At 38.0% G+C, this 15,231-nt stretch overlaps 1 protein-coding gene across 1 annotated transcript in view; it reads left to right on the top strand.

Annotated features, from left to right (window-relative positions):
- Positions 1-12,309, top strand: part of ppm1j (protein phosphatase, Mg2+/Mn2+ dependent, 1J) — a 13,624-nt gene extending 1,315 nt beyond the window's left edge. The window contains 10 exon segments of the mRNA XM_020625365.1: positions 4,563-4,677; positions 6,227-6,237; positions 6,239-6,509; positions 6,939-7,051; positions 7,378-7,462; positions 7,852-7,970; positions 8,487-8,550; positions 8,949-9,056; positions 10,049-10,200; positions 11,521-12,309. Coding sequence (XP_020481021.1) covers positions 4,563-4,677; positions 6,227-6,237; positions 6,239-6,509; positions 6,939-7,051; positions 7,378-7,462; positions 7,852-7,970; positions 8,487-8,550; positions 8,949-9,056; positions 10,049-10,200; positions 11,521-11,668 — 1,186 coding nt within the window. The 3' untranslated portion in view covers positions 11,669-12,309.
- The last annotated feature ends 2,922 nt before the right edge of the window (positions 12,310-15,231 follow it).

Raw genomic sequence — 15,231 nt, 5'->3', positions numbered from 1 at the left:
GGAAAAAGACTGACTCATGCAAAGAGTCTCATGAGGACAATGAAAAGATTGGTGATGACAACTGCCTCAGAAGACTGAATGAGAGAGGTCAAATGAGAATGCCAAGAGGGTATTGTGTGGGTATGTGCTCCATCATTAGTGTGGCCCTCTGCATTTGGCAGCAAGTTACTTTGACATAAGTCACTGGAAATGTAATCACAGCATTAGCAGTTTTGTTTACAACACACAAACGGTACAGAGAGTTCTAAAAGTCCATGAAATCCACTGTGATGTGTGTGGACACATTGAAACAGATGCTTTACTGTAGCTGCGCAGCTTTACTTTAAATCAATCTAGCTGATATTATAATGTCCATAGGGCGAGATTTATCTGTTGTGCAGTAATAAGTAGAAACAGTGATGACCAAACAGTGTAGGTAGTATCCTGCTGGAGGTCACCCTGTCGGCTGCAATGCTCTCATCTCCACTTTGACTTATTAGTGTCTGTCATTCAGGTAGTGATGATGATTCGTGAGTTGAATCCCAGTTCCCCTAACTGCATTCATAATTCCCTCATTAGCGTCGTTTTCTGGCATCTTAGTCCTGCCCGTGTAAGATGCGAGGAAAAGATGCAAGGAGAAGCTACGAGGAGAGGAACCAAGGAGACAAGTTTTAACTGACATGAGATGTCCTTTCCTCGATCCTTCATGTGAAGTGTCCAATCACAAACTGATTTCCAATAAACAGACTTCTGCAAAGGATGCGCTCTTGTATCCTCGGTTACAGCTCTACACAGGTTTAGGGTGCTCGAGATAATGAGCCAGATTGATGCTGCTGTACACCGCTGTGTCAGCATAAACATCTGAGTGTACTATACAATATGGAGACCCTGGCACTGATATCATGAACTAAAGTGTGAGGAAGCAAACACTGAGAAAAGAGCGTTTCTGTGCACAGTGGATATTTTTTCTTGTTTTAAACCTTCACCTGTGTTATGCTCTAAACCATATTAAAGTAACTGCAGGGGCCATTAACATTCTACTAGTGATTAGTTTGTGTCAGGTTTTGGCTGTGAGCTTTCATGTCAGCATTGCACAATGGACCTTGCAATTATTTCCTCTCCCTGCTAAGGAATTCACAATATGACTAGACTAGTTTCTCATGCTACAGATGAAAACTTTACTTTAAAACTGCAAATACTCTCGTGTACCGGGTCACGCAGTGTTTGTCTGTCAACTTCCAACCTGATGCAGTTTAATTCAGCACAGATTCATGTTTTTCACATTCAGTTTGTGAAACTCCTATCAAACACTTCACTGTTATCTCAGATGTGTCTGTGTTGTTACTAAATACACACCCAGAAGCGGCCAGACTGTTGAAACAGATACAGTTGAAACTGCAATGACCACTTTCATTGGTAGCAGGATATGCTGAGACATGAAGGGGATTGCAACATTTTTACATAAACTACAGCTTTATGTCCAGAATTTGTCTTTTTTTATTATGAGATGATGTTTAATAACACCACATTTCCACAGGCAGGCATCTCCCTTACATTTATGGCGTTTAAATGTCCAATAGCAGCGATGAAAGAATTCACTGCAACTCTCTGAATTCACTGTAACTTCCTCTTTTGAAATTTCCTTGCATAATTCTGTATAAATTAGGAGAGCTGAAATAGAGAAACACTCTTTTACCAAACTACCAAACATGGCCCAAGTGGTTTTCAGTCACAAGATGTGGAAACATATGACCGAAACACAAGAGTTAGGTCACAGTGTAGGATGGCTCAAGCTCCAGAATCACATCCTCCCACGCAGCTGACATTATGTTCAATTATAGCTCATTGAGTGCATGTGACAGAAAAATGGCTGATTCTTTACTATGGGAGTGGTGAAGCTTTATTACACTGCAAAAATGTTGAAAGGGGACATTTACATTCATGTTTTATCTCTTCTCAAAACAAGTGTTAATGTATGGGTTTCTAGTAGCTGAAGTTAAATCAGGAATTTTTCATTTTAGTGTATTATAACACAGCAGAGCAAGCCCAACATGCCACTATGGTATTTTATTATTATATAAATCGTATTATAAAATAGTTTTATCTGGAAAAGAGTGTGAAATCATCTTAAGAAGAGTAATGCTATAAAAGAGTAGATGTTAGTCATTTGTTTTTACCATTTTTTCAGGTAGTCAGTGGTTTACGGTAGAACATGACCTCAACAAAAAGGGCCAGGTGCTTGATTAAGTCAGAGTGAAGCCATAGTAAATCAAACAATGCACACAACTGAGCCATAAGAAAAAAAAAATAGACCTGGCAGAGCATAGTGGATTTGCTGAGATCAGTAGAGTTGTTTCCTCCATGTCCAGCCCTGTGTCCTGGCCTAGGCAGAAAGTATCGACAGTAATCAGGGGACTTTAAATTCTTCCCTGTTATTAGTCGTAATGCTGGAGCGCAGTGCAGGACACTGTGGCCCCTGTCCACTGCTTTCAAATGATTAAAAAGTGAAAAGGCTTTTATAATCCAGATTTGGGCAGCAGTAGCATTTTCGGTGCTCTGATATCAAAGCTTCTCTCTAGCCAGCAGCAATTTTCTGTAATGATTGTAATCGGCTGAACTATTTAGAAAGTGAAAGGCTAAATATCTTATTTTCATAAGATTTTACTCTGGTTTTCTTTCATCTCCTCTGTTTGACTGTACATTTTGCCTTCGTTCCCTTTTACTGACTCCAAGTCTCCCTTTGATTTTTCGGCCTCTTGGTATTTTTGACCTTCTTTGGATGAACCCAGCAGTAACTCAAATAGTAAAAATTCCTCCTCTGTAGTTTCTTAATGGCCATAATTGTAATACTGGCACTGCACAAATGGCATTTTGCCATATTATCCAGTAAATGTGGCATTTTTCTATAAATGGAACTGAAAACATTATGTAATATGCCAGCATGGCATCCAAGTCAGTCTCATGTGGCCATTTAAAGGACTAGACCAGCAAAACACTGCAAAAGATTAATTGTATTATTTCTCACATTCATATCAGTCCAGTATGAAAATTAATTCATGAAAGATTCATAAAACTTGTTGTAGTTGTGTAATCTATCAAAAGAAACATTTAGTCTGCATTTATTTTGCTACTAAGGGATTGTTATCACCTACTAATGCAGTTGAAGCTGCTGTAACCAGGATTTTTATGTCAGTCAGTAAAATGACCATACAATGGCCAAGAAAAGTATCTTAACCCTGTGGAATTACCTGGTTTTCATCAAAGTCACAAGTATAGATAAACATAGTTTGCTTAAGCTAATACACACACATATAATTAGAATCTAGTCGTGTCTTTTAATCGTGTCTTTACTGAGCACACCCATTAATTATTCCCAGTGCTGGTGGAAAAAAGTGTGTGAAGCCTTGAATCTAATAACTGGCCGAGCCTCCTTTGGCTGCAGTAACAAGCACTTTCTTGTAGCTGTGATAATCAGAAATACACAACATTCAGGAGGAATTTTGGAACTTACAGAGCTGTTTCAGCTCAGCCATGTTATTGGGATGTCTCTGCTGTTAATGAGTCGCTGGAGCTCATGCTACAGCATCTGTCATCTGACTGGGCCACTTCAAAAGGTGGAACTTGTTTGTCTGTAGTGGATTTAGTTTTGTGTTTAGTGTCATCGTCCTCCTGTATCACCCGGCTTTTACTGAGCTTCAGCTGGTGGAAATCCGCCCTGACATTATCCTGTAAAATACATCGATAAACTGGAAATTCATTTGTCCCTCAGCTTTTCAGGCCCAGAGGCAGCAAAGCAGCCCCAAGTCAGGATGCTCCCTCCAGTGTCCTTCACCTTTGGGATGATGTTTTCATGTTGCTATACACAGCTCTTCTTACTCCATATTGCCTTAGTTTCATCAGTCCACAAAACATTTCCCAGTAGCATAATAATACACAGTATCTATTAGTAATAATATATCATTTTAAAAATCCTACAGTTGTGTTGACTGTTTCTTCTACTGCCCCAAGTGGACAAAAATCTTTTAATGAAGGTTTAAAATGTTGAATTATCTGAAAAGTCTGCATTCTCGCAAATAACCATACAGTAAATAATCCATCACTTTTTCCCCTGGTATCATCGGACTAAATGTGTGATAAGATCATTTGAGCTTAAACTTGTAAACCTACTTGCAGATTTCAAGGTCAAATGGGTGATTCTGTTACAGTTCATTACTACTTGATTATCATTTTACATTTACAAACCAGCGAAGCACCTTTTCCTACTCTGTGCATCACCGTTCTTTATTGGTACCTCCGCTGAATGCTGCTGCAGAACACACTAGGATAGATGATGCTGCTAGAGTATGAAACAGTGCATTACTCTAAAGCCATTATCCTCCACAGGCCTCAGCTCATAATAAAACACTTAATCCCCCCTGCAAGTTCCCTCTGGGACACGACTGCCCCACTTTTCACATCAATGTTTGACCCTGTCTCCATCTTTTGGCTGCTGTTATGTTTTAATGTGGTTAGAGGAATGAGAGCAAACATTATAAATTGTCTGATTCTGGCTCACCGTTTGTCTTCTCCTCTTTCTCCGTCAGGGTGATCAATGCGGGGAAGAGCATGCTGAACGAGGACCAGGCCTCCTGTGAGAAACTGTTTGTGAGGAAGCCGAGCAGCAAACACCGCAACTCCACTCTGCTAGAGGACAGCGGGGTGAGCAATGGGAAAACTCCCTAAAATCAAAACAAGAGATTGATAGCACCATAAAATAATTGGTGTTAATGTTTTTGAATCTGACATCAGTGCACTCTTAGTCCTGAAGGTGTCTGAGGTGAAAATCACTGAAGGGTATTTGAAATTCTTGGTATGTAGTTGAACCCAGCATATTCTACGCAGCAGTGTACAGTAGTGAAACCTCCTCACACGATCTGTGTATGCATTGTAGTTATCTGATACCCAGTAGTGGTGTCCTCATATGCTATTTGATATTGATGGATTCATCTTGTTACTTGCAGTTTCCCGAAAGCTCTTGTGGGACATTATCAGTCAGATAGCTCTGGTAAATCCCTCACAGTAACCCCTTCTTGTCACCACAAAATCAAGCATAAGAAACAAAATATCTAAGATAAGAATTAGATTGAGATTCTGGATCTTCACCCTCAACTTTGTAGTAAAGAAGATTTCTTGACTACGTGCATGTGAAAAAAGTACGTGCTGGTTGTGACAAACCCCATAAAGAATTATTACCCAATTCTGCAGTTCCCCTCAACTCTGCAGGACACTTTAGTGTTTTTCAGCTTATTGTTTTGGTTTTCTGACCATCAGCTACTGTTTTAGTTCACTCTCATGGCTTTTGGTATTATTTTTGGCCACAGCAGGCAGCTGTTTTCAGTAAATATGCTATAAACACCCACTGTACACTACCAGCCCATCACCTAATATCAGACATATAAAGTTAGTTACCTGCATGAACATAGTGGGGTAATTAATAGTTAAAGAACTATATTTCCCTTAGGAGTCGATAGAGACTAATAACAGCACTAACAGAGAATAAATATTGTACTTAGGTTGTATTTAACTTAAATGTACTTAAATAAATCAGGTTGCCAGAGACATTACTTCAAAATGATGCTAATGATCCTTCTGACTGACTCTCCAGGTCAGTATCTGTTTTTTGACCTGCAGTACTACTCCAGAGAGACTTGCACACACAGATACACACTTGACCTCCATTTGGGTGTAAATGAATTACATCAACCCTTGTTACACCCCTCCCCCACTTGAGTCTAGCATCAGAACAGTACACAGATGTCTTGTGCCTGTTCATGTGTTAGTCAGGCCGGCTCGGCTTAAAAACATGGCTGCAAACACAAAGGTGGCAGCGCCTTTCCATATGCATCCTGGCTGTTCAGCAAAAGCCCTCGGATGAGGAGATTCCTTGTATCATCTTTCTGTCGCTTGTGTAGATCCTGTCAAGACAGATACGGTATTTGATTTATATTGTGGGTAATAATATTTCAATTTTGTGTGTGCGTATCTTTTACTATTCTAGTACTCAAACACTGGTGTTCTTTATTGTTTTAGACAGTATTATAATCTAGACTACACATACAGTATTGCTTAGCATTAAAAATGACACCAGCTGCAGTCCCAGAGCCTGTTAACTCTGACAATTGTGTTCCCTCTACTAAAAGTTTTAATCTCATGTGAGATTTTTAAATCACCCCTGTAACCATAAGAATGTCTACCTGTCACACTGTAGGATGGCCCAGGGAGCTGCCATCATGGCCTCCAAGCTTCTTCACCGCCTCATCAGAGACGGTCTGGGAGAAATTTGCCACCTGCTGGAGAACCCTGGCCATGCACCTCCTATATGCCTGGCCAAGAACGGTAGCCCCTACCAGGTGGAGGTGAAGAAAGGAGCCACGCAGGAACCAGAGGATCCCGAAGCCATCAGCGACTGTTCGATCCGCTTCCATATGGAGAAGGTTGTCAGCTTGGAGAGCCTGGTGATGGGAGTCATAGAGACTGCCTTCAAACAGATGGTGAGGAGATGATGACTGACAATGCATGTGAACAAACAAGGAAACAGTAACCTTGCATATTTCAGATTGCACTAGGCAGTTTTACAACATTACTAAAGATTTTAACTTCAGTTCCCAGAAAACACTTCAGGTTTACTGTCTTAGCCAGCCAAGGATCTTACTTTGGTGAAACTTTCTCTCACAGCTTTTTAGCTAGCAGCATGACTCGACAATGTCAGGACAAAATGTTAAAGTTGCCTTAGAAAGGATGTCTTTGTTGCAAATTGATTTTCTGGTTTAGATGTTGCTGATAATAATCCAAACTAGTGTAATGTGCTCTTCCTTGTCCCCCTGCTGTTTTGTTTTGAATATGAGTGTAGAAAATAATAATGAGCTACTCAGTGTGGCGAGAGGCAAAGTGATGTTGCTGCCTTTTGTTTTTGTTTTCAGGACGACCTAATTGAAAAGGAAAAAACGTCCTATGCCATCTCTGGTGGGTGTTGTGCCTTAGCTGCCATTCATTTAATGGGGAAACTTTATGTGGCCAATGCTGGAGACAGCAGGTGAGAGAACTGAGAAAACCTTTCTACTGGAACCCTTAATTAATCAGAATGAAATGTGGCAAAACTGCAAAGACTGCAAAATGTAATTCACTCTAGCGCTACACAGAACAGTGTATGGAGCTGTTGCCTCAGGAAATATTCTCTGACAGTAGTTTCTTGTATCCTCTGAGGTTTACTTTGCACATTGCAGTATTATTGTATGTAACTCTCTTCCACCAACGTTCTTACTGACCAGCCTACTCATATGTACTATTTGTAGAAAATTTGTAAAAGGACAATGTGGTACTGTCACCTCACGTCTGTCTCGCCTCTCTGTCTCTCTGCAGGGCCATAATCATACGAAATAATGAAGTCATTCCCATGACTAATGAATTCACACCTGAGTCAGAAAGGCAGCGGCTACAGTATCTGGTATTCCTTATTTTTTGTGTTGACAAATAACAAATAGTTTGTATTTTTGCCCACAGATACATTGATTAACAACAGGTATGAATTAAATGAGGCTCTACTGACAGTAGTGTGTAGAAGACGAAGGAAATCCTGGATCACACTGGAATAAATTGGCATTCATTGACTGCCTGTTTTAGCAGCTGGTTGTAGCTCTGAGTCGCAGCGTGGGCGGATGGTTTGTGCTTCCACTATGAAGCACACAATGCTGTTGATCTTCAACAAATGCAGTTTTAGGGCTTTTCTTGTTAAAAAAAACAACAACTACTGAGTCATGATGCACATTTAGGTTTAAGTAAGGCATTTTGGTCTGTAGTTTGATGTGACCTGCTCCATTTTGTGTGTCACTCCAGGGCTTCCTGAGGCCAGAGCTTCTGGGTAATGAGTTCACTCACATTGAGTTTCCTCGTAGGATCCAGCACAGCGAGCTGGGTAAAAAGATGCTCTACAGAGACCACACCATGACTGGCTGGTAAACTTGGAGATCCTCTTTAATCACATTTTGGAAAGTTAATTACTTTTCATGAACACTTCATTCTGGACAGCGCATTCTATAACTGTTTGGTTTTAGAGTGTAATGACATCCAGTCAGTGACTACAACTAACAATTACAACCATTCTTTTTTATATACATACAGTATACCTTATAAAGAAAAAATGAAAATATATAAAGATAAATTTTTATAAATATAATTTTTCTAGAATGAAATTCTAGTAACTAATTCAGATTACTTGTTTTTTGACCCACTAACACCAAAGTATTTAGTTAGTTTTCAGTGATAAAAAACTGAAATCCAGCTAATATTCACATTAGAAAAGCTGGAAGCAGTAAATGTCTTTGCATTTGTGCTTAAAAATGGCTTAAATGCTTAACTGATTATGAAAATTACTGCTACTTTTCTGTAGATTGGAATAGAGCTGACACAATTATTGACTCAAACAGTCACGAGTCAAGAACTAACATTTGAGGTGTGTTGTTTTGTTGTAGGGCCTATAAGACAATCGTTGAAGATGATCTGAAATTCCCCCTGATATACGGAGAGGGGAAAAAGGTAATGAACAAGAAAAAATGATCGCAGCCTGTTATGGTGTTTTCTAAATGTTAAGGTGCAGAAAACTTAAATTATTGATAACATAATCATAACAAGTTTATATTGCTCACACTCTGTAGTATTGAGCAGTCATATGATCTGTTTACTTTGTCTCTGCACTATTCAAGTTGTAATTCTAATTAAGAAACATTTCCATATCTGTAAGTTGTTTTCTGCAGCATCTGTCTGGTGTGAAATGAAACCTGCTCAGCATTTTTATTATTGTCTGAGAACAAAGTCTCCCTCATTAGTGGATTTTTCTAGAAATCAGTCACGTCCTGGAGCAATAGCCTACATTATTATGTGTGTCTTTGCCCTTGCTGTATGTGAGCGCCTCTATCACTGTGTTGTACTCACAGGCTCGTGTCATGGCGACAATCGGAGTGACCCGTGGGCTGGGAGATCATGACCTGAAGGTGTACAACTCCAACATTTACATCAAGCCCTTCCTCTCATGCATCCCTGAGGTAAGTGTGAGGAGTCAGAAGCAACTCTGTTACTGTAACATTGTTACTTTAGCCACCTGACAGCCTTTAGGATGCATTTAAGCAGCTGATAGGCCACCGGGCTTCACGTTCTTGCCTGTTGATGAAAATGAAACTCTTCTGACAATTTAAAGATATTAGAAGGAGAAAGCAAGCATCAACAAAGTATGACAAGCATGTGGAGTTTATGTTTACTTGCTGTACAGTAATTATGTCTATATTGTTCTTAGTGTTCTCTGTTATCAAGATAGAAAATCTTGCTGTCCTGAGGGATCCCATAACCTTAAATATCTTTTAAACAAACAGCACAATCTCCCAAACTATGATAATGTTTTCTCACAACCAGAAGATGTGGCGATGATTAGCATTCATGTCATGTAATCTCCAACACTGCTGCTCAGTGTGAAGTTGTTTATTTTTAATATGAGGTGTGATGAGACTAAATTCTTAGAACCACACTCCATGATGACATTTAGCTACATTTAGCTCTGATTTGCATTTTAATTTGACATATAGAGAACAACCATCTTTTTGAATTTGTACACCCAGATAGGCAGCAGTTAGATAGCCTCTCTACCTTGGATTGAATGTGCAGGGTTGATATACTTGCAGTCATTTTAACCCTTTTCAAGAAAGGTTGGAAGTGTGTAATGGCAGAAAATAAGAGTCTAGTAAAGTTGAATTATTATTTAGGTTTTCTATGAATTAATGATAATCACTTTTATTGGCCTAGTATGTTACACACATGAGGCAGCCATCTGTGACACTAACTCGCACACACCGATGATTTTGTAGCTGAATTTCATTATCAGGAAGCCCATATATTGGGTGTGGCCCTCATCTGACTTGTGTACACACTTTAATTAGAACCTGACTCTGAGTGTAGGACAGAACGTTGACTGCCTTTAGAAAATTAAGGTTTATAAATCACTGCAGCATAAAAAATTGATTAAGAGTGCATCTTACTATCACAGGTACAAGTTTATAACCTGGATGAAAACAAACATGGCCCAGATGATGTCATGGTCATGGGTACAGATGGATTGTGGGATGTAACAACAGACAGAGAAGTGGCAGATGCTGTGACAGCCTATTTATCCTGCTGTGACCCGTCTGATCCCATGAGGTATGAGCTGCAGTTTCCTAAATCCATCGTAAAGTAAGTTGAGCACTGTACTGCTGTACCCAGTATGTCCACTAGGTGGTGACAAATATTTGATTAGATTTTTTTTATTTGATTTATTCTTTCAAACATGTAGAAACAGAAGATATCAACACACACACATAATTACACAAATCCAACCAATGCTAATCCAGAATCAGTTTGCTTATACCTAGTACATGTTTGAATGGAGTAGGAAGAAGTCAGACTTATCCAGTCCTACCCCAGAACATCATCTTATACCAAAAATTTCATGCATCATTGGCTGCAAGCAGTATCTCTACATAGGTAATTCTCTTCTTCACCAGACAAGTAATATACAGAAAATTTAAAACAGAGTGTTTCATTCATGCATTCTTGATTAAATCTCTTATTCTTGCATATATCTTGAATGACACATACTTTTATATTTATATTTAAACTCCTCAATTCTAGTACTGTTTTTCATGTCTACACTTAAATTATTCCATAATTTGACCCCACTTATAGAAATACAAAATCTTTTTTTGGTTGTACGTATAGCATGAACTTTTAGATTTAGCTGACCCCTTAAATTATATCCTCCTTCCCTTTCATTAAATAACTTTTGAATTCCACCAGGTAATAAGTTGTTCCTGGCTTTATACATAAGCACTGCAGTCTTATATTCCACTAAATCAAAGAATTTTAACAATTTCGATTGTGTGAAAACTACATTAGTACATTATTTAGGTGTCCTATTAATAGTTATGGTATACTTATTTACCTCTAAGCAACATATAAACATTAAATAATTTGTTTAGAATTTGAATGTAGTTCTAAGCAGGTATAAGAGCATTTTAAATGTTTATTAAATGTTTAATTACCCTTATTACCCATCTATAATAAACTTTATTAGGTCAACCTGTGCAATGGAATCCAACTCAGCTATTCTGCCAAAGGCCTACTTTTATGATGACTATAACATTTATAATATAATCCGACTTCCACACTCACAACGTCAAACATCTGACGAGCTGGGCAGAGCGTGGCAGAGCGTAGCAGACTGTAGTAGAGCACAGTTGAGCAAGGAGAGGGAGTGCTGGGTGGAGCAGAGTGGATTGATTTGGAACTTCAAGCTAGTGCTACCTTAAGTTACAAACTGTATCTTTAAGTTAATACGTTAAGTAGACAATCTAATTTATTAAATGAGCAACAGACAAAAAAACAGGATAGAATATTAGTATTTATTTAGTAAGTGTATTTGTGCATGTCTTAAATCACAGTGTCTCACCGTTACAGTGATTGTTTTTGTGTGTTACACAGGTACACACTGGCAGCCCAGGACCTGCTGATGAAGTCTCGAGGAGTGCTGAAAGAGCGTGGCTGGCGGCTACCCAATGATAAACTGGGCTCAGGTGATGACATTACTGTGTTTGTCATCCCATTGGCGGGGCATGAGTCAGAGACATGATGAGGTGCTGCAGCGACAGGCCTCACTCTTTAGGGTCCTTCCCATGGTCATTCTTCCTAACTCCCTCCTAAACCCTGAACTGTAGGGGCAGCAGGAGATAAAAACACCTTTGTCATAGGGAAAACTCAGATCTGAGCAGCACTTTCATCAACCATCATCAGATCCAGTCCCAGTTGCTAGCTACTACATTTCAGCCTAACCATCTCCGTTAGTTGGTATCAGTCATGTAACAAAAGATTTTCAGTGACATTATAAGAGAAGTCACAATCTGCCTCCCAGACCTACCGTTTGTGATGGCGGTTAGTGAGAATTAATTTCTTTTAGTATATCTTTTCCTGGTTATACAGACTGGACTGCTACTCAAACCTTTGATGTTCATATTCATGTCATGCCCTAAATGTCCCTTTTGTTTTAAAAAAAGTCCTTCACAATTTCACAATCATAGCTTGTAAAGGAGATCACAACTGTAAGGGAAACCAAAGAGACGTCCCTAGGGCATAAGGATGGAAATCTGTACAAATAAATGCATAAAAGATCAACGATAAAACAAAAACAATCATTACATTCATGTCTGTACATTAAAGTAGCATGGAGGAGGGCAAAGCTGAGGAATGAATCATTAGAGCACTGGACCCACAGAATCAGATGAGTCTGTGTTGTAATTCCTTTGTTAAGGATGACTGAATGACGACACCTGAGGCACTTGAAGAATGTTGCACATGCTGTGTGCTGGCCTGTTGATTTGTGATGTCTTTTTACTGAATGTGCTCATATAGTAGATGATTTGTTTTATTTTGTCATTACAATAATGAGAACAGTATTTGTGTTCAGTAAAAAAAAAAGAAGGAAGAGGATGATTTCTTTAATTTTACTATGTTTTCTTTGTTCAAGAAAATATGTTTATCTCCATGAATGTGTCAGTATAGTAAGATGTGATACACATCACAGATATGCCTTATTAAGAGATGAAAGGGACTCGAGTTTCTTTTCTTCAGATGCACTAAATTTGATCCTTGCAGAAGCATCAAAAACATTGTATGCCCTTAAATGTACTGTATACCTCTTTTGTATTGTTTTTATGTCATGTTGTTATTTAGATTATCCATATATTTTTAAAGAACTTTGATTGTAAACAGTATCAAAAGTTTTATTTTTATGTTGCTATCCATACCTGTTTGTTCAGAGAGATGGTGTGTCATAGAAAATGAGTTCCTAAAATGTGAGATAGAAGGATAATGTTTGCCAGTTTAAAAATAAATCTGATTTTTTCCCCCCCATTTGCTTTGAACGTGTTTATTGTGTCACTAACTCTCAATTCCATGTATTTCTCAAAAGGAAATTAATCTAATTAGTTATAATAGTTCCTGGATTTTTTCATTGACCTGAGATACTTTACTAAGAGTAATATCATGATTACACTACAAGAAAAAGTCTTCCATTAAAAACTGTACTAATGTGAAAGGAATTATTTAAAGTATTACCAACAAACTTACAGTACTGAAAGACCTCAACTTATGCACAATCAACTTTTCATACAGTTATATTAGGATATATGAACATTGTAATTTATGCAAATACACTCACTGGCCACTGTCCTATTAGTTTTGTTGTAAGGTAGAACAACATTTTTTGTGATTTGAACATTCAGTTGTTTCTTATTATTCATTTACAGCCATGTGACAGTTCTCTTTGGCAAAACAGGTTAAATTAAATATATATGTATCATTTTAGATTTCATGGCATATGGGTTTGTGATAAGAGGATGAGGGAGGAGAAAAGAAAGAAAAAAAATCCCCTTTAATATTCCAATTTGTGAATGGATTTGATGACCCTACATTAATTCCTAATTAGCTCAACCTGAGCAAAGATCTAATCGGTTGCAATAACCACAACACTTGAATTTTCCACAACTGCAGTCATTGAAGAAACATGTATTTACCATACTATCAGGCCTTTTTCTCAGATTACAGAATAAATGTTGTATGTGTTTGCTTGTCAAACATACAAGCTTAGGAAAGGTAATGTGAAAACAATCATTTAATAATAGAGAGACACTGGTGTTGAATGCTCAGCTATATTCATAATGATATGTCACAAATCATACCTTGCAGCCTGCAGAAAGTGACTATAAAGATAGGAAATTCATGATGGAGGTCTCGTTGCTCAGAGGGCGACACTGCTAAGATCCACACCCATCTCTCCTGTTGCATGAGTCTTGTACTACAGATGATGTCATCTTTGAACAGGGAAGGGAGGAGGGACCTGGGTGACTCCAGCATCAAGTTAGACAGGCATAACCATAACAACATAGGCATTAGCCTTCAAAATAATTGTGTAAAGTTTGGTCTGGCTGTTCAGATAATCTGCTGCCAGGAGCTTATTTGAGAGATAATGTCAAACAATAAAACAGCACTAAATCACCAAAAACTGTTTAGCCAGAGGTAAACAAATGGTATTATACGGTATGTATATTATAAATTATGTTATACTTGATTTTTTATAATCAAAGCTTTATTATTTTCCTTTATTCAACCAGATAAACACATACAATACATAGAATACAATCTCTTTTTCAACAGAGTCCTGGCCAAGCATAAAATTCTTGGTTATAACAGTTAATAAGACAATTGTCATACATCATAAGAATAAACATAATAGCCCATTCAGTGTGTTATAAAATATTTAGTATATTAACATGCAGAAAGTGGCCAAATTCTCCAAACTATTTGAATTAGGTCAAGCAAAGAAAAAAATTAACCAGATAGACTATTACTCCTCAAATATTAAGTAACATCTGCTAACAACTACAGTGCCTCACTGTTGTAGGAAATTGTTTACTTCATTAAAAATAAAATAAAACAATATACACTACTGGTCAAGATGTTATAACACCTCCATTTTTTGTTGTTAGTGTAATTCAACAGCTGAACAAACTTGTGGTTTTTGTTCTACAGGTGAAATAAAATATAGTTTGACTAGACAGCACTACTGTTTTACTTTCACTATTGATCTTGGAAGTCTGGACATCATGTGTTCTTATATTTTGCACAGCATGGAGGTGTTATTTTGGGTCATTGTTCAGCTATGGGGTTAAAACTGTGAAGAGGTCCTACTTCCTTTGTTAATTGTCTTTTTCCAGATTATGCTTCAGAAGGTGTAGTAACACCGACCTTTCCTACTCTGCCTTTGTACATATAGAATTTGTTTTAATTTATAAGTTAAAGTTGGAGCAATTGTTTGTGTCAGTTATCTAGTCTGCAGAATTGCTGCAGAAAAGCTATAGGATAACCTGTTTTATGAGGAATTGACATCCGATTTTGATTTTGGTGACTTAGTTTAAATGTCAAAATAAAAACTGGAAAAATTGGGGTGTTCTAGAACTTTTAACCGGTTGTGCATTTGTGAGCCTTTTTTATTATTCCATCAGCATGAGCCAGTGAGCTTAGGGCTGGGAGCCGCAGAGAACTCAGAAAGTATTTTAATGTTTGAAAAATGTGGAATAACAACGGACTAATCCTTTAAGGGCGCAACTCCTCGTTTATTTTGAAAGTGCTACACGGAAG

This window comes from Monopterus albus, unplaced genomic scaffold (genome assembly GCF_001952655.1).
Source record: "Monopterus albus unplaced genomic scaffold, M_albus_1.0 scaffold1.1, whole genome shotgun sequence".
Lineage (NCBI taxonomy): Eukaryota > Metazoa > Chordata > Actinopteri > Synbranchiformes > Synbranchidae > Monopterus > Monopterus albus.
The sequence above is the reverse complement of the archived record's forward strand: the minus strand, read 5'-3'. Positions and strand labels throughout refer to the sequence as shown.